The 17,110-nt window shown below is 43.4% G+C and overlaps 7 protein-coding genes and 1 non-coding gene across 8 annotated transcripts; 4 read left to right on the forward strand and 4 right to left on the reverse strand.

Moving 5' to 3' along the window:
- Window positions 1-248: 248 nt before the first annotated feature.
- Window positions 249-4,020, forward strand: FA14DRAFT_142626 (ClpP/crotonase). The gene is made up of 3 exons (XM_025497181.1): window positions 249-302; window positions 363-3,476; window positions 3,551-4,020. The coding sequence occupies exons 1-3, from the start codon at window positions 281-283 to the stop codon at window positions 3,919-3,921; spliced, it is 3,507 nt and encodes a 1,168-aa protein (XP_025358232.1). The 5' UTR covers window positions 249-280; the 3' UTR covers window positions 3,922-4,020.
- FA14DRAFT_170693 (putative RPS18A-ribosomal protein S18.e.c4) lies at window positions 3,972-4,813 on the reverse strand (the record flags this gene model as incomplete). The annotated part of the gene is made up of 2 exons (XM_025500291.1): window positions 3,972-4,547; window positions 4,641-4,813. The coding sequence occupies 2 exons, from the start codon at window positions 4,811-4,813 to the stop codon at window positions 4,256-4,258; spliced, it is 465 nt and encodes a 154-aa protein (XP_025358233.1). The 3' UTR covers window positions 3,972-4,255.
- A 679-nt stretch (window positions 4,814-5,492) lies between these two features.
- FA14DRAFT_177211 (uncharacterized protein) lies at window positions 5,493-6,873 on the forward strand (the record flags this gene model as incomplete). Its single annotated transcript, XM_025500725.1, has 4 exons — window positions 5,493-6,119; window positions 6,180-6,186; window positions 6,259-6,557; window positions 6,619-6,873. 4 exons carry the CDS (start codon window positions 5,493-5,495, stop codon window positions 6,871-6,873), a joined length of 1,188 nt encoding a protein of 395 aa, XP_025358234.1.
- FA14DRAFT_159741 (putative DNA polymerase delta catalytic subunit) lies at window positions 6,850-10,298 on the reverse strand. Its single transcript, XM_025498360.1, has one exon. The coding sequence runs from the start codon at window positions 10,195-10,197 to the stop codon at window positions 6,988-6,990; it is 3,210 nt and encodes a 1,069-aa protein (XP_025358235.1). The 5' UTR covers window positions 10,198-10,298; the 3' UTR covers window positions 6,850-6,987.
- Window positions 10,299-10,580: 282 nt separating this feature from the next.
- On the forward strand, window positions 10,581-12,809 carry FA14DRAFT_187982 (uncharacterized protein). Its single transcript, XM_025501632.1, has one exon. It carries the CDS (start codon window positions 10,666-10,668, stop codon window positions 12,742-12,744), a length of 2,079 nt encoding a protein of 692 aa, XP_025358236.1. The 5' UTR covers window positions 10,581-10,665; the 3' UTR covers window positions 12,745-12,809.
- A 34-nt stretch (window positions 12,810-12,843) lies between these two features.
- Window positions 12,844-13,024, reverse strand: FA14DRAFT_130981 (uncharacterized protein; the record flags this gene model as incomplete). The annotated part of the gene is made up of 1 exon (XM_025496923.1): window positions 12,844-13,024. A coding segment is annotated over exon 1 (174 nt), but the record flags the coding sequence as incomplete, so codon positions are not given.
- Window positions 13,025-13,382: 358 nt separating this feature from the next.
- On the forward strand, window positions 13,383-16,643 carry FA14DRAFT_159742 (uncharacterized protein). The gene has a single exon (XM_025498361.1). The coding sequence runs from the start codon at window positions 13,398-13,400 to the stop codon at window positions 16,590-16,592; it is 3,195 nt and encodes a 1,064-aa protein (XP_025358238.1). The 5' UTR covers window positions 13,383-13,397; the 3' UTR covers window positions 16,593-16,643.
- Window positions 16,644-16,737: 94 nt separating this feature from the next.
- FA14DRAFT_t8 lies at window positions 16,738-16,844 on the reverse strand. The gene has a single exon. It is a non-coding gene; the product is annotated as a tRNA-Gly (tRNA).
- Between the last annotated feature and the right edge of the window lie 266 nt (window positions 16,845-17,110).

Consider the following 17,110-nt stretch of genomic DNA (forward strand, 5'->3'; position numbering starts at 1 on the left):
TCCGTCTACTATTACGGTCTATCCTATACGGCACCGCCCAGGATTTGAGTCATATCCTACCCCATAAACAACGACATGACCAAATGCGAATTGCACCCGCTCCAAGCGCCAGGCGCCAGTAAAGAAAAAGAGTTCAGCCACGGCGGATTAATAAGACGGTGACTGATTACATAAGCTGAAATGCATTCTCGGTTCACTGCAATTCCGTGTTACCGATCAACGTGGGGAAGTTTGAGAAACAATGATGACATCTATCCAACATCATAAAATACAAGCAGCAATGGCGTCCAATGGTGATGGAGGTGAGTAGAATGTCTAGCACTGCGAAACAGCATCACTGACTTATACTTTATTCTAATCAGCCATTAAACAATATAGACTATTGATCGCAAATAGAGGTGAAATAGCATTACGCATTCAACGTACCGCTCTCTTATTTCCAAGACCTGAACATCCAAACGTACAATTCATTCCTTTTGTTTTGTATACTCAAGGTGAAGAAGATGCATTACACGTAACCAGCGTACCAAAAGAACAGCGTATGCTTCTACAAGGTATAGGACCAAGAGCTTATTTAGATGGAGAACAAATCGTTCGATTGGCAAAAGAGAAGGATATTTGGGGTATCGCACCCGGATATGGCTTCTTGAGTGAATCACCACAATTTGCACGCTTGGTAGAAGAAAATGGAATGATTTGGTGTGGGCCAACAGTGGAACAATTGAGCCTTTTAAGCGATAAAGTGCTGGCAAAAAGACTGGCAAGACAATGCAATGTTCCAACTTTGGAGAGTACCACAGGCGATCATGCTAGCTTGGCTGAAATACAATCATTCGCAGCTGAACTGAAAAACAAATCAAAAGGAGATGCTAAAGTGATCATTAAAGCTGTCAATGGTGGAGGAGGAAGAGGAATGAGAGTTGTCGATCTCTCACAACCGAATGCAAAGAATTTGGTTGATGAAGCATTTGCAGCTTGTGCTCGTGAAGCGAAAGCATCGTTTGGAGATGAGAAGTTGTATGCAGAACGATTCTTATCGCAAGCAAGACATATAGAAGTACAAGTGATAGGAGATGGAAAAGGCAGTGTCACACATTTATGGGAACGGGAATGTTCGATTCAAAGAAGGCATCAAAAAGTGATCGAGATTGCACCTTCTCCAACATTGACAGCAGAAGTTCGCCAACAGATCCTTAAAGCATCACTAAGGATGGCAAAAGAAGTGAAATACAAAAATCTTGGAACGTTTGAATTCTTGCTACTGCCCGAAACGGGAGAGTTCTTCTTTATGGAAATCAATCCACGCATTCAAGTTGAACATACAATCACAGAAGCAATCACAGGTCAAGATCTTGTTGCGATACAATTACGCATCGCTTTGGGATGTGCATTGAACGAATTAGGATTGCAAAACAATGTACTTCCTACCAGGACAGCAATTCAAACCCGAATCAATGCAGAAAAGTTCTTACCCGATGGTAATGTGATCCCAACCAGTGGGAAATTGACTTCTTTCAACTTGCCAAGCGGACCGAATATTCGAATCGATACAAGTGCACATCCTCCAATCGGTCATCGATTCTACCAACAAACACCGTTGTTTGATTCTCTGTTGGCAAAGGTCATCTTTTCAGCTCCGACGTATCCTCTAGCTGTTCAATTGGCAGATGCTGCCTTGGCCACAAGCGTAATCGAAGGGGCAGATAGCAATTTATTCTTTGTTCGATCTTTGCTACAGGATGAAGCTGTACGAACAAATAGGGATGTGCATACAAGATTCATCGAGCAGAACTTTGAAAGTCTGTTCAAAACAGCTCAAGCTTTGCAACAAGACAGTGCAAGTATTAATGGAAGATCTGAAAGCACTCAAGAGGATCACCAAAGTGCTTCACCTTCCAATGCACCGCCAGAAGGACAACAATCGATCAAGTCGCCATTATCGGGTCTGGTAACACAAGTAAGCGTTGAGATTGGTCAAAAAGTACAAAAAGGACAAGAAGTTGCTTTGTTAGAAAGTATGAAGATGGAACATGTTATAAGAGCGGAAGCACAAGGAACTGTCAGACAGATTCTAGCCAAGAAAGGATCTTCTATTAATGAAGGTGATGCGATCGTATTTGTCGAATCTTCTGATAATGACAAAGATCAAAAGAACGATCAAGCAAATATCGCGGCAGAGGAAGAAGAAGATTCGAGTGTTTTAAGACCTGATTTGGAGGAACTTCTCAAGACTCGACAGCTACAATCAGACGAAGTACGACAAACAGCTGTAAAGCGTAGAAAAGCAGCAGGATATCTGACGGCAAGAGAGAATGTAGCACGTTTGATCGATGAAGGTACATTTATCGAATGGGGAGATTTAGCAATTGCTGCTCAACGTACTCGAACAGATGAAGAAGAATTACGTGAAAGGACAAGTAATGATGGAGTGATTACAGGATGGGCAACGGTGAATGGAAAATTGCTTGACAAAAAGGAATTCCAATCTGCTTCGAATGCAAGATGTGCTTTATGCATTTATGATTATATGGTGCTGGCGGGAACGCAAGGTCATTTCCATCATTTGAAGCTTGATCGTCTCTTCCGCTCGATCTTACAAAACCCTGCTCCTGTTATTGTTTATGCTGAAGGCGGTGGCGGTAGACCGGGCGATGTTGATTTGGTGAATATGAAAGTGGGTGGTTTGGATACTCCAAGTTTTGCATTGTTAGCAGCAATACAAGCTCGTGGCTATCCAAGTGTTGGATTAGCGAATGGGTATACATTCGCTGGAAATGCGGCACTATTGGGTACATGTGATATTGTTGTTGCAACAGAAGGAGGCGCAAAAGATGCACCAAAGCGTGGAGCTACTTCAACAGGAATGGGAGGGCCCGCAATGATAGAAGGAGGAGGGTTAGGTAAAGTAGCACCGCAAGATGTTGGAAGTGTTGAAATTCATTTCAAGAACGGTGATTATGATATCGTTGTTCCAACGGAAGTAGAAGCAAGCGTGGTAATCAAGCAATTGATCGGCTTTTTCCAAGGTCCTTTGGAAAGTCCACATTGGAGATATACAAAGAATGAAAAAGACCTTCGCAAAGCTTTACCAAAACAAAGGACAAGGGCTTATGAAGTAAGAAATGTGATCGAAATGTTATCGGATGATAACACTTTTGTTGAATTAGGCAATGGATGGGGTCATAGCCTTGTGACAGGCTTAGCACGTTTTGCAGGTCAGCCAATCGGAATTTTGGCTTCCTCCGTCCTTTCACCTTTGGGTGGTGCAATCGACGTACAATCAGCAAAGAAAGCCACTCGATTGGTCAATATGCTTCACAGAACCAAAGCTGCTCATCTTTTGATCTTGTGTGATACTCCTGGTTTCATGGTAGGCACTCCAGCAGAAAAGGAAGGAGGTTTACGTGCTTTTGCAGAGTTCTTCTCTGCAATCACAGGGTTCCAAGAAGGTCATAATGGCGGCAGGATATTCGGAGGTAGGTATCTAACTTGGAAACACTTAAGACTCAAAGCTGACAGATATTTCATCTCTTTTCACTCCTCTTCACAGTCACTTTAAGGAAAGCCTACGGTCTAGGCGCTCAAGCCCTATTGGGCGGCTCAACTTTGGCCAACTTCTTCAGCGTTGCATGGCCACAAGCTGAATTTGCAGCAATGGGAATCGAAGGTGCTGTACGCTTGGGAATGCGTAAAGAACTGGAAGCAGCTGCAGAAGGCGCTGAACGTGATGATCTCTTCCAATCCTTGGTCGATATGATGTATCAACGTGGCAAAGCGCAAAATATGGCAACCATGGCAGAAATTGATACAGTCATCGATCCTGCAGAGACTCGACAATGGCTTATCAACGGTTTGCGATTCACCCGTACCAGAACACCCACTTGGAAAGCTGATTCCAAGGTCCACTCTTCTCACCTGTAAACAGCGGCAAAAGCCATATACCCTTCTTCTCTCTCAATTTACACACTTTAATACCTGTCCCCATCGATGCTTGAAATGTCTTTTGATTGCATAAGCTCCCACTGAATGGAGAGGTCCGCATAGTAGTGTATACATACGATATGATCGCGCTGTTAGAACAGAATATGATGTGCGAGATTGTCGTGATGGCGTATCGAGGTGTCGATACTGGATGAATGTTGCAATGAAACGAGAACCGAAAAGAAGAAAGTCGAGCTAGATCGGTCGAAAGAGATGATGAAAAGTCGAAGTCGATTTTGCATGCCTTTTGACAGAATCCAACAAAACAATCAATTTACTTCTTCTTGTTGGCGATGGTGCGTCCACGACGTCCGGTTGTGCAAGTGTGTTGACCACGGACACGGAGACCCCAGTAGTGACGGATACCACGGTGAGCACGGATCTTCTTGAGACGTTCGATATCGTCACGCAATTTTGAGTCGACGTTGTTGGATAGAACTTGAGAGTACTTTCCGTCAACGATGTCCTTTTGTCTGTTCAAGAACCAAGTTGGGATCTTGAATTCGGCAGGGCTTTGCAAGATTTGAACGATTCTTTCAAGTTCATCAGAGTTGAGTTCACCGGCACTATAAGGAAGATAAAAGGAGTGTGAGTATATCTGAAAAGTCGTTTGGTGTTTCCTCTTTTTCTCCAATTCCCATCAATTCAAAGACACCTACCGTTTCTTCAAATCAACATCAGCCTTCTTGCAGACCAAGTTGGCAAAACGACGACCGACACCTCCAATCTTTGTCAAGGCGTACATGATCTTGATTTTACCATCGACGTTTGTGTTGAGCAAACGCAAGATGTGGTTGAAGTTTTGCGATGGATCAGGAGCGACGAGCGACATATTGGGCCACAAACGAAAAGAAGGTCGAGGTGGAAATGAGTAATGTCGGATGGTGGTAACCTTGAACTGACGAAGAATGTCTAAAAGCAAAAATCACAATTCATCCTTAAAGCTGTACGTAAGGCGCAGGCCAAACAGTTAAGCAGAATTGCACTCTCGCCTACAGTTTATACGCGAGCGCGCGCACTATAGCAGCAGACAAGGTGCACTAGAACTGTTTGCCTTTCTTCTAATTCTTTGGCTATAGGCGCAGCAGCACAAAAGCTTGGGTGAAGCTTAGCACGTGTTGACACTGCGGATGAAAGTTCACTGAATGCAAACGCGGTGCCGCGATGCAGCAACGATAACTTCCTAGGCATAGTAAGCTTAGTCAGCATCATTGCATCACAGTCACCATTATTGAGTGTCCGCTACTTGCAAAATCCGCTACACCACGGTATCAGTGCACATATTAAGCTTTGTGAAAGCTGATTGATGAACTCAGCCTACTCAGTTTCTGGCGAAAACGTGTGTGAAAGTCGAAATGAGCATTGCTTCGTCCGTTGTGTCGTGGAATGTGGGTCTCAAATGCGAAATGATGTGCTATTGATGAAATGTGTGTGTGGTAGACATTGGATTTGGCAACACATCCTCCAGGATTCATTCTTTCATCATCATGTTGCTCATTGACTTTTAAAAGATGATAGCTATGAATGTCGAAGTAAGAGTTGCAGCCATCTCTTTTGAGCATCGATTGATTCGTTACCTCAAAGAAGAACAAATCAATCGAAGTCCAACTCGAGGTGAAGATTCTTGTTGTTTCTACTTGCCACACTCATTAACTTTGGCTTTCCTGATTCGCTGCAAGGCTTTTGATGGACTTGCAAAAAAGTTCTGGTTCACATTACAACGCTCAGGTACTGAAATGGTGACCAGAGAGTTTACTATCTCTGGAACTGATTACGAGATTGGGCATGTGATCGCACCGAATGCCAGTCGGAGTGGCTTACCTTCCACTGATTTGGACATGAAATTGTTTCATGGTCTCGAAAACGAGGACGTAATCACTCTTGCACTGGGAAAGGAAAAGGATGGCCCTGCTTTAGAAACATTTTGCTTCAAAGCAATGAAGCCAAAGAGCAAAGAAGATGCAATTTTTTCTTCTGACTCACCAATTCGCTTTGCACCTCATTTTGCATCCCAAAGCACCTCGAAGAAAAGGACAGAAACTGCACACAGTGATAAGGCATCGAACCATCACAAGAAGCTTAAGAAGAATGATGGCAAATTTGCAAGCAAACGTGACGCACATCGAAAAGGAAATGGAGTAAGTGAACAGAAATTAACCCTACTTACACAGACACATTGCTAACATTTGCCATTACAGCTTAAGGGTAGATCACACTCTCTTCCCGTGTACCGGACAAGCAAGATTAAAGTCCCCCCAATCTCCACCGACACACCAGTGCTCGATCTTTCCGAATCGGTAGCCACCTCCGTGAAAGATGAAGAAGAAGAAGTCCATCACATTTCAAAAAAATCTGAAGACCGTGGAACACCACCAGAAATCATCATGCAACAAGAGCAAAGGGAAATTATTCGTGACTTTGAAGGAAAGATCGAGCTTGCCACGAATGAATACAAAAAGGAGAAGAGCAAGATTGATGCGAAGGCGGGAAAGTTGGAAAGAAACCGTCATGAAAAGAAAAAGGAATTCAAACATAAAGTGCACGAATTGCAACGGGCAAAGATGGCAGCACAAGAAGTGAGGTAGATGTGAAATCTGAAAGACAAAATTTACTGACCCGACCACTCCCTTCACACAGAAGCTTGATTGGATCATCGCAAACACCGCCCCGATCGAAGTTGAGGCATCTGAAGGAGAAGAAAGGGCCAGTAAGGATAATTGTAAAAGACCAAGACAAGCCGCTGAATCTGTGACCATCAGTGACAGCGAAAGCGATAACTCATCAGAAAGTGAGAGCGACAGCGGAGAAGACAGCTACAGCTCAACAATCTCAAGTCCGCCAATGAAGTCAAGCAGTGTAAAGCCAGAAGGTAGCTCTTCCGTGAAGAAATAAATTATTGAATGTCAAAAAGACAATGCGATGGGATAAAAGTACATAGGTTTCGGTTGAAAAGCATATTGTAAATACAAGAAATAATAAATAAAAATCATGATAATTCAAACAAAATCACCATGCTACGTCAAAACGTGATAATGTTTTTGCCGCTTCTTCTGCATCTTTTTGTGCACGTTTACGACGAAAATAAATTACGCAATCTGCATTTGAGCAAAGAACATCACTTGCTACCGTTCCTGCACAACGTTGACATGTCGTCCACATCCTTGCCCATTCCTGATCGGCAACATTGGAAGCATGCAATTTAGCCGCATAGATTTGATGCACTTTATGCTTGCAACGATCACAGACTGGCTGCTTTGGATCTTTGAGAGGTGTTCTGCATCCTAAACAGGTAGAAGATTTCACCGCAAATTTCATCAATGCTCCCACATTGGACGTCACATTTTGTACGACTCGAGTGTGTGGTCCGTTTAGCAAAGAACTTGCTTTACTGCCCATGATCGGCTCGAAAATACGCATGAGAGGTTTGGATAATTGATTGTCCAGATAGTATCGACTGTCGATTGGCACACCATGTTCTAGCACATATAGCGGATCCTCACTTCTTTCATATGCAGCAGCTCCTTTAACACCTTTAACGATCACAAAAGGCACACGATCACCCAGAGCGGGAGCACTTCCAGGATCACGCTTGCGCATCTTCTCTGCCAACTCAACGTGCGCTTGCTTGGCCGCATAATCTGCTTTTGCAAGTTGTTTTGAAATGACCAATTGAGACATATCCACTTTGTTCTGTAGTAAATCCGAAATCGTTTGTTTCACGAATTCTTCCGCTCCTTGGACATCACGATCGATCAACATCTTGCGTAAACATGTATCGATCAACGTCTGTACAAGCCGACAATTATCACGTCGAACAGTTTCGATACCTTTCGTGTCCATTTTGTCGTATTTGTCAGGATTGGTCCAATACAATCCTGCATAACGCTTTTTCGAGATAAGCAAATATGGCCAATAAGCTTTCTCGAATTCGAGTCTGATTGGTTTTGTGAATGTTTCTGATACTTTGACAGCAGCTTCGCTTCCCAATTCCATCGCCCTTTTCAGATCTTCCGTTCCAAACTTGATCATCACACTATCCGTGTCACCATAGATTACCTCTGCGTCATGTTCGTATCCATTCCGGATCGTATACGTACTTTCCACCATCTTTTTCGTTGCTTCAATCATTTCACGACCGTATGCAGTCACACTCATGGAAATTTCCAAGCAAGGCAATTTACCAACAGTTGCACCCGTAAAACCATAAACGGAATTTGCACTGATTTTCAAAGCCAATTGACGACCATCCAACACAGCACGTTTGAAGGGATCGGTTTCCTTTTTCAAATCTGCTTTGGCACGTTTACGTGCTGTCAATAGATCTTCCAAGACTGTAGGCAAAAGTCCTTTGCGTACGCTACTTTTTACGAAGCAATTCTTGTTGGGTGTCGTGACGTAATCTTCTCCTTCTTTCAAATTCAAACGTTCAATCATCGCTCGGGTAACCAATGTAGTATAACAGAGATTGTGTGCCATCATGATGGAAGGGTATAGAGAGGCGAAATCCAGCGTGGACACAGGTCGATCATAATAGCCTTGCTTCGGTTCCAAAACAGTTGCACCTTCGTATTGATCTTCGCTACCTTCACCTTTGAATGAAGGGACGAGATAATTCTCTGCATCAGCTTTTCTGAACAATTGCGAAATGACTTTGATTTGTTGACCACGGGATAAGAGGTAATTGAAAGGTACACCTGTCACACGTGCCATTTCGATGTAATTGATGAAACACATCAGCTTATCCATCAATCTCTGCGGTAGATAGGCATCCTTTAAACAATAAACGGCCAAACGTCTTCGTGCTTCAGGTCCACCATTTTGCAATTCGGTAATCAAGCTGAAATGCACATCTTCCTTTTGTTCTCCCAAAAACTCAAAGGAGACGGCATTGAGCGAATAACTACGTAATTTGTAATCACGTCTCATCACTTCCAACATGTCCAACTGAATACGTCCTTGCAATTCAGTATGCTTGCTGTCACGCGTTCCGTATGCTTTCGAGGAGAAGTGAGTATCTTTGCATTCTGTCTTGGTCTGTAGTTCACGACCTAGATAGGGAAACTTGCCCGCTTTGAGAACTTTTGCTCGGTCCATCAAGTATGGGAAATCGAAATTTGCAATATTGTACCCGATAACGACGTCAGGATCGACAATTTGCACAAATCGTGCCCATGCTTCAAGCATATCGGATTCCTTCTCAAAACTACAAACGTGAGAACCTACAATCGGTGCACAGCTGTTGAGCGTAAACACATTTTTGACAAATGGAACGGATTCTCCTTGTCTTGTCACCATGGACGCAATTTGAATGACTGGATCTTCTTGCGGCTCAGGGAAAACTCCTTTTCTGCCGGCACATTCGATATCGAAACTCAAAACGCGAAGAGGTGCGATATTTGACCATTCTCCATCAGGTGCAAAAGAAACAATAGCATCTGGCTCACAATCGATCTCCAGCTGAGCTCTTGAAATTTTCTGCTCGCCTTGTCGGATTTTGTACTTGCCGGCTGAAATTTGCAGCCAATTCATACCCACGATCTTGAGATCGATCATGAATCGTAGTGTATAAGCGATGTTCTCGTATGTCAGAGTGTTATCTCCCTGTTTGATAAGATCTCGGAAAGCCACTTCACCACGTTCTAAAGCTCCTCTGACCTTGGGCAACTGTCGAGGATCGGAGATGGTAATCTTTAGGAAGGCCACATCATCTTGTCCGCTATAGTTCATCAAACTCTTTTTGCTACAAAGGACGATTGATTGCACTATCCTGTTTCCGCACAAATCGTTTAGCTTGTTTTGGAATTCGAGACAATGCCCTTTGCTGAAGCCACGAGGAGCAGCGATATAGAAGTATGGTCTGAAACCGTAAACGTGAACCAAGACTGAATTTCCTTTTGCGGTCACACCATACATTCGAATAGAAGGTGTTTGACCAGCTTGCGTATGTTCTTCAATATCAATCTGTTGGAATACGATGTGATCACCGGAAGGATCGATTCGATCCAAATTTGGTCTTGGCCATAAATCTTCTCCAGTGCTACTCTCTCCTGTTGCTTCTGCTTCTTCCTGTAGTTTTTTTAATGTATCAGCAAATGAAGGAGCTTCTTGTGATGATCCGTTGACCATCTTTCTCTTTTTGGCTGCCAATACGGAGCCTTGAGAAGATTCCACCTTAACGCCCACATTGTTGGATATATCTGTTGCGACAGGAGCCATGATGTCTATAAAAAGGCAAACCTAGGGCACAGACTGTTGGGATGTCTATTTGACCTGGTTATGGTATGAAATGAACATTGAGTATCACTTGACAATCTTTACGAAGGTTTGCTCAGCGCATCTCCCCTTGGGAAAGTCCAACACTCCTACCCGCATTTGATTATAATTTTCTCTCTCTCTTAATTCTAATCACTTGAGCGCGTTTTATTCAATCACTTAACGCGTACTTCCTGCCAATTACACTCTCCACCAGGCATGGTTCTGTATAGTGAACGCGTCGTACAGCTGCAGCAGGAGATAGAGTATCGGCTTTAAGGGACGCTTTCCTCTTAAGGCGTAGGGTTGACCAGCAGACCAACACAATGACAATATTAGCGCCTTGACCACCGTTGCTAGTTTGTGAGTGGATTGCAATCATTGTGGGTATCTTCTGATCAACATCTTTGGCTTGGTGCATATGTTGCAAAGATGGTCATCGCACCATTATCACTATCAAATCCTCATTCCGGTGCAATAGGCACTTCCTCAACACCAGCATCGGCAAATCTACACAATGAAACGGAACAAGCATTGGCAGAAGTGGAACTTTTGGCACAAAATCAAAGAAAATTAGGTACATTAACAAACAGAATGACATCTATCCTTTCAGGATTTGATAGAAGGTTGATCAAACTTGAAAGTACAATGTTACCGATCCATAGAAGTACACAAACACTAATACGAATCCAAGAAAATGTGGATAATGTATTGCGTAGCTTGAACAAGACATTGGGCCATTATGATGTCTTACAGGATGAAGAGCCGCTATTACGTCAAGGACCCTCGGTGCGTGATCCCCAACCATATTTGGATACGATCGCAAGGGTGAAGCAAGGACTGGATTACCTTGCAAGGTCAGACCTACAATCTCAACAGAAAGTCATGTTGAAGATGAACGATTTGATCGAATTGGGAAGTCGAAATGTGACAGATATGATAAGAGATTGGGTTACCGCTGAATCAGATATGCATGGAATTGATGTAGCAGAATATGTGCCGAGAGGTATGGCTCTACCTCGTCTGTCGACCGCAACAATGGACGCAATCATTCCGCTTTTCTCATTCTTGAAATCACTGCCAACGCATCCGCAAACACATCATGCCCCTTTCTCATCCGCTCTTGTAGCATACTCTGAGATACGTGGACGATACGTTGAAGCATCACTATCACCCTTGGCGCAACAAGTGGTCACTTACTCACAAGAGAGATTGAGCAGTACTGCGGGTAGGGCTGGCATGACAGCAGCTTGGCAAAACGATGAAGATGACACAGGATATTCGCGTGGAAATGCAGGTCTATCAAATTGGATCAATGCTGCACTCGATCTGACGGAGAATGAATATTCCATCTTGGAAGAGTTGATGCAATCTCTCAATCCACCTTCATCTCAAACAACAATACACTCAACCTTTTCCCGGCTTTTACGTGCACCTCTTCGATCATTTGCATCTACACTTAGCACACTACAGAACGAAATTCGGAGGAGCTCTTCTACGCAGCACACCTTCTTCGCTTTCGATCTAATAGGAGCACTCTCAAATGCATCACAAAGATGGGAGAATGTCGTCGTTGCAAATTGTGCACGTCAACAGGAATCAAGCAATCCGCATTCAGAACAGACAGCCTTACATGCATTGAGCGAAAGCCTGGTTGCGGCAAGAGGAAGTGCATTGGAAATCTTTCCTACTTATATTGCAGGAATCAATGCAATGCCAATGCAACGGGAAGGTGAAATTCCTAGTACAACAATCAACGAGATCACATATTCAAGTTTGAACTTTATGCGACAATTATGTGAATATGCCGATGTTGTAGCACCTCTGCTCACTTCTTTGGGAGCAGGAATGTGGATGATGGGATCGGATCGTGCTCCGGTATTATCACTTGGAATCGATAGTGAGACACAATCTATTTTGTCACAGTATTTGGCAGATGTTTTAGCCGCCTTGCTCAACGCACTCGAAGCAAGAAGTCGTGCGATTCGACAACAGTCTACAGCATGCATCTTTTTGCTCAATAATATCTCGCATATCAAAAGAGAGCTCATCTACAACGGTCGTTCGAGTGGCGTAGCAGATTGTTTAGGACCGACAGGTATCGAGCTAACAGATGGAGCATTACGTTCTGCTTATTCTTCCTACCTGGAAGCATGGAATCCAGTTATTGGTCCGTTGATGGAAGATACGCCTGGTTTGACAAGCAAGCCTTCCGGACCAAAGCTTGCGGGAATGGGTGGAAATAGCGAAAAAGCAGCAGTGAAGGATCGATTTGCCAAATTTTACGATGGTTTAGATGATTTGGAACGTTTACATCGTGCTTTCCCGATTGCAAGAGAAGATGAACAATTAAAAGAACGCCTGCGAACCGATGTCGTCAGAATGGTCATTCCAATGTATTCCCGTTTTGTTGCCAAACATAAAATGGGAGATTTTAGCAAAAATCCTCAAAAGCACATTCGATTTTCCGAACAAGAAGTTCAAGATCGCATCGTTAGCTTGTTCACTTAATGTCTCGTTCACAATGTATAGTACTAGCCTATCATCATTCTGTATAAAATACACTTGTCTACATCGAATATTGCTGAAAGTTGTGCGTCTTTATCCTTGTCTCTGTGGAAGAGGGCGCAAGAGGGGATGTCAGACACTTTTCTTTCGAGGAGAGAACCTCTTCACTCACCTGTTTATGTTTAGGATCTTTGCTGCAAATCACATAAAGGCGACCTTTTCTTCTTACTACCGAGCAGCCTTCACAGAATCTCTTTACTGCTGATCGTACTTTCATTCCGCGTTCTTGTTGTGCTTGTGAAACGATGGAAGTTGATGTAGTCCTCTGTGCATCTTTTTGTGCATTTAGAGTTGATCGTACTGGAATTGACGAAGAATGGCTCAATGTAGAGCAAAGTCTGGAAGAACCCAAGGTGCTACGTAAGGGTAGACGTGCTATTGATCTTGTGATGAATGACATGATGTCTGACTTTGTGATATGATGATGAGAAGCAGAGAGAAGAAGATTATGATGACAATGAGCTGAACATCTTGCTTTGAGCGCCTGCACGTGAAATCTTACGCGCTAAAATTTTGGATTTTTTGGTGGAAATAAGAACAAGAATATTATGATATTAAGGTCAGACGATCATCATCAACACAATAGAGCGGCGATCATGCCGACAGCTGTTCGAAAAAGAAGTTCAGACGTTGGTGCAGCGAACAAAGAACAAAGCAAGAAGAGCAAAAGAGAAGACAATGATGGCGAGATTCAAGGCAAGGCTTTAACCTTGAAAGATGTGGACATTACAACTTCGGAACAACTTGTAAAGACTTTGAAAGGTGGACAAGAATCTATAAGCAAAAAGATTGCAATTGCAGAGGCAGCTTGGAGGGATGATACTGTACCTGTTCCGCGAAAAGAGCAGCTATTGGCTGAATGGCTTCTAGATACGCTCAACAGAGAAGCGAGAAATTCTAAGGACTTAAAGGCATTTGAATCGGTCAGCATATGGAGTCTACTGCTCGAGGTTCTGAGCTATCTGGCGAAAGAGACAACGAACCAGTCTGCGGGAAGGTACCCGATCGTTGCATTCCTGTATGCACTTGGAAAGGCGGTTAATCAAGTCAAAGATGAACAGCACATTCATTCTCTCCTTCGATCTGCGAGCAAGAGCATCCCTTTAATCAGTGATAACAACGTCTTGACAATCGAAGTATTGGTGCATGCGTTCACAGCTTGGTTTGATGTGGTAGGCAAACATGCAAATACAGGCAATTGTGATGACTTGGCAGTTCCGCTCTCCCTACTTATTCGTGCTTGGACTGGCTTTTCGAACACGAAGAAGTCCAAGCAGATTTTACTAGAAGAAGCTTTTCTATCATCTTTTTGTGCAGCGCTCACAAAAGCATTCAGTCTGCCCAATGGAACCGGCCTGCATCTTCGAAGCCATCTATGTCGACTTTCATTTGAGTCCTTCTCACCCAATTCTCGAACCAAGATTGATTATGATATTCTAGTCAAACAGCTTAGAAGTATACCCGATGCTGATCAGGCTACGATCGTGTTTTTGCAGCAAAGATGTCTGCACATCAAAAGCAACGCCACGTTGGTAGAGCAAGCAAAGGAGCGATCGGAAATTTGGAATTCTATGGCTTCGCACTTCTTAGGGCTTGCTATAGAAGGGGTACATCTTCAAGCTAGCACTCTGGGGTCGCTACTCAAGATCATCAACGAGAAGAATCTTCATCCCATTGATAGCGATGAGGCGAAAGAGCTATTGGTGCGAACACTGGAACATATCTTGTCCAGAATTGAGCCTAGTGAAAGGATTCAAAATGCGTTCGATAGCATTCGCTTCATTCAACAGATAGACGAAAGTATTATCGACATTGCCTCATGGAAGAGGATGTTCTCGTCTATAGCACTTGCAGCACCCTCAACTTCCAGCCGCGATTTACTCAAATCCATCTTGAACTCCTTCTCCCGCACACGCGCCTTGGATCATCTGATAGACTTGGTTCTCATTGGCAGCTTCGAGGAGGCATTTTCTGCAAAACGCACATCCAAAGAGACAGAGGAGCTAATCTTGCAAGGGACACTATTCGACTCTGAATGCTGGAATGCATTCATCGGACCTTCAATGCAAAATTTTGTCAGCATTGAACAAGGACTTGCAATACTTGACAAGATTACAAGGGTATTGTCTGATATTGTCTCCAAACCGCAAGACTCAGCACCGCACCTTGGCGTCGCATTACACTTTTCAGGCCTTGTCATCTCATTCATTGCTATTCCCCAGCCAGCGAAAAAGTCGACCGCTTTGAAATTAGGCATTCTTTACCGGGATCTGATTCTACCAATTGTGAAAAGGTCACTCGATCAAAAGCTTCCAGAAAGAGCCACTTCAGCCGTGTTCGCCATCGAATGCATCGTGAGCAGACTTGCAGCACCAACAACGTTGGAAGCCCCTCTGGAATGGTTAGAAACATTGGAGGAAATAGAATCATCTCAGTCCACCTACCTTCTCCCAGTTGGTCAGATATCCGCTTATGCTCCACTTCAAATCCAGTTGCTCATTGCTGTTTTGGAGAGGTGCAATCGCGACATGCTAAAGGGACAATCATTGTCATTTTCTACTTGGGTGCAAGACTTCTTTTCCAACGGCAAGGTAAACTTCAACAAGATTGAGCCAATTGGTGAAATACGAACGACAAGCCAAATTAACGAAGCAGCATACGTGGCGTTGGATATCGTCTTTTCAGCTTACTTGCTTGTTCTTGAGAGATGTGCAGATGACAAGCTCCTAGAGAAGCTGTCCAAATCAGCAAGAACAATAATGGACAAGTATCCCGATTGCTCTCTGGCTACATCGATTCTTGTGAATTCAGCAAATTTAGAATTACCACGCTGGCTGAAGCTTATTGAACCGGCCAAGAATACGTCAACTTCGCACGCAAAAAGCAACGATGCGATCTCAACTAATGCCACAGAAAAGCTAGGATCATCTTTAAGCAACATGGTGGGAAAGTTTGACCATCTATCCGCCATCGAAGGTACACAAGCAGCAAATGTGCTATACGCTCCTACCTTTGTCCAGAATGTTCGACAAGTCACACTGGAAGAATACAAAGAGCAATTGGATAAAGTGCAAATCGAAGAAGATATTCCTGCTTCCTTGCCTTTACTTCTATGCAACGGTCCAGAAGGTTCTTTGTCGATCGCTCAAGGTGCATTGGATATAGTATTGGCAAGATTGGTCTGTGTGGATGACCTTTCGAGTGTTTCGGTCGTACAAAAGCTTGAGGCAATAGCAGAAGGCAAGACCATCCTCTTTCGTACACGCCAAGTTAGTTCTCTTTTGGCAATATTTACTCGTTCATTCGAAAATGAAGAACAGAACCCAAAAGTGTTTTCTTCCATTGTTGCAACTTTACTCACTTTTGTCAAACTTCGATCCGACATCCTTGCACCTATCTTGCCGCAAATCAGCCTTCTGATGGGAAGAATTATTTCTCATTTTCAGAAAAGTCCAACTTCGAATGCACCTGGAGAAAAGAAGATTGTTCAGGCTCGTGAATATACCCGACTATGTTCTGCGATCACCTCTAGACAATCAAATCTAGCACGAGGATTCAGCTTACATACCCTACCGATCATCATGTCATATGTTAAAGCTTTAACATCAATTGATGGGATCGGGATCGGTGAAACACGGTTGGAGCTGGAAAGAGGTATCTTTGCTCTTTGCGGAATCCTAGCAACATGGCAGAGGGATCTTTTGTTCGACATGATGTCAGATGAGGCGGAAAGAATCGTTGCACGAAAACTATGGCGTAATTTCGAAGCACAAAGATATAAGGGAGAATAGAACAATATACAATTGTACATTAGTAGTCATCATTTTAATCAATGTAGTATAGCATGTCCACTTAAATGTTTTCCTGGATGATGTCGCCAAAAAGAAGTTGTCAGGAATCTGCAACAGAAAATGATTGCCGGAGCAAAAAAAAGTCTGCATCAGGAGGGATTCGAACCCTCGTCACCAGTTAGAAGTCCCACAAACGCGTAAATCGCGCTGGTAGTGGAAGACTAGAATCCTAAACCACTAGACGACTGATGCGCTGCTGTGTAAGCCGGAAGAACGGGTCGGTATATATACCACATTTTATTATGAATATAATATCTTAGCGTGTTAGAGAAGATTAAAGCCCCGCTTACATAACGAAAATGCCAGATGCTTCTCGAAACCTCCACTGAGTTCAGGGCAAAGAAGGTTTAAACAGGAGTTAAGCACTGTAACAATATATATGCACGCCATACAATGGTGCATACATTCATGCCCATTCTTCTTCCAACTTTATACATCTTACAAGATTTAGAAAGATC

Source organism: Meira miltonrushii (assembly GCF_003144205.1).
Source record: "Meira miltonrushii strain MCA 3882 unplaced genomic scaffold FA14scaffold_1, whole genome shotgun sequence".
NCBI classification, from domain to species: domain Eukaryota; kingdom Fungi; phylum Basidiomycota; class Exobasidiomycetes; order Exobasidiales; family Brachybasidiaceae; genus Meira; species Meira miltonrushii.

Bases quoted from the DNA above. Each gene is read 5' to 3' on its own strand.
- FA14DRAFT_142626 (XM_025497181.1), top strand. From the start codon at position 281: ATGGCGTCCAATGGTGATGGAG. The intron at 303-362 runs GTGAGTAGAATG...TATTCTAATCAG, and splicing joins GGCGTCCAATGGTGATGGAG to CCATTAAACAATATAGACTA. The intron at 3,477-3,550 runs GTAGGTATCTAA...TCCTCTTCACAG, and splicing joins TGGCGGCAGGATATTCGGAG to TCACTTTAAGGAAAGCCTAC.
- FA14DRAFT_187982 (XM_025501632.1), top strand. From the start codon at position 10,666: ATGGTCATCGCACCATTATCACTATCAAATCCTCATTCCGGTGCAATA.
- FA14DRAFT_159741 (XM_025498360.1), bottom strand. From the start codon at position 10,197: ATGGCTCCTGTCGCAACAGATATATCCAACAATGTGGGCGTTAAGGTG.
- FA14DRAFT_159742 (XM_025498361.1), top strand. From the start codon at position 13,398: ATGCCGACAGCTGTTCGAAAAAGAAGTTCAGACGTTGGTGCAGCGAAC.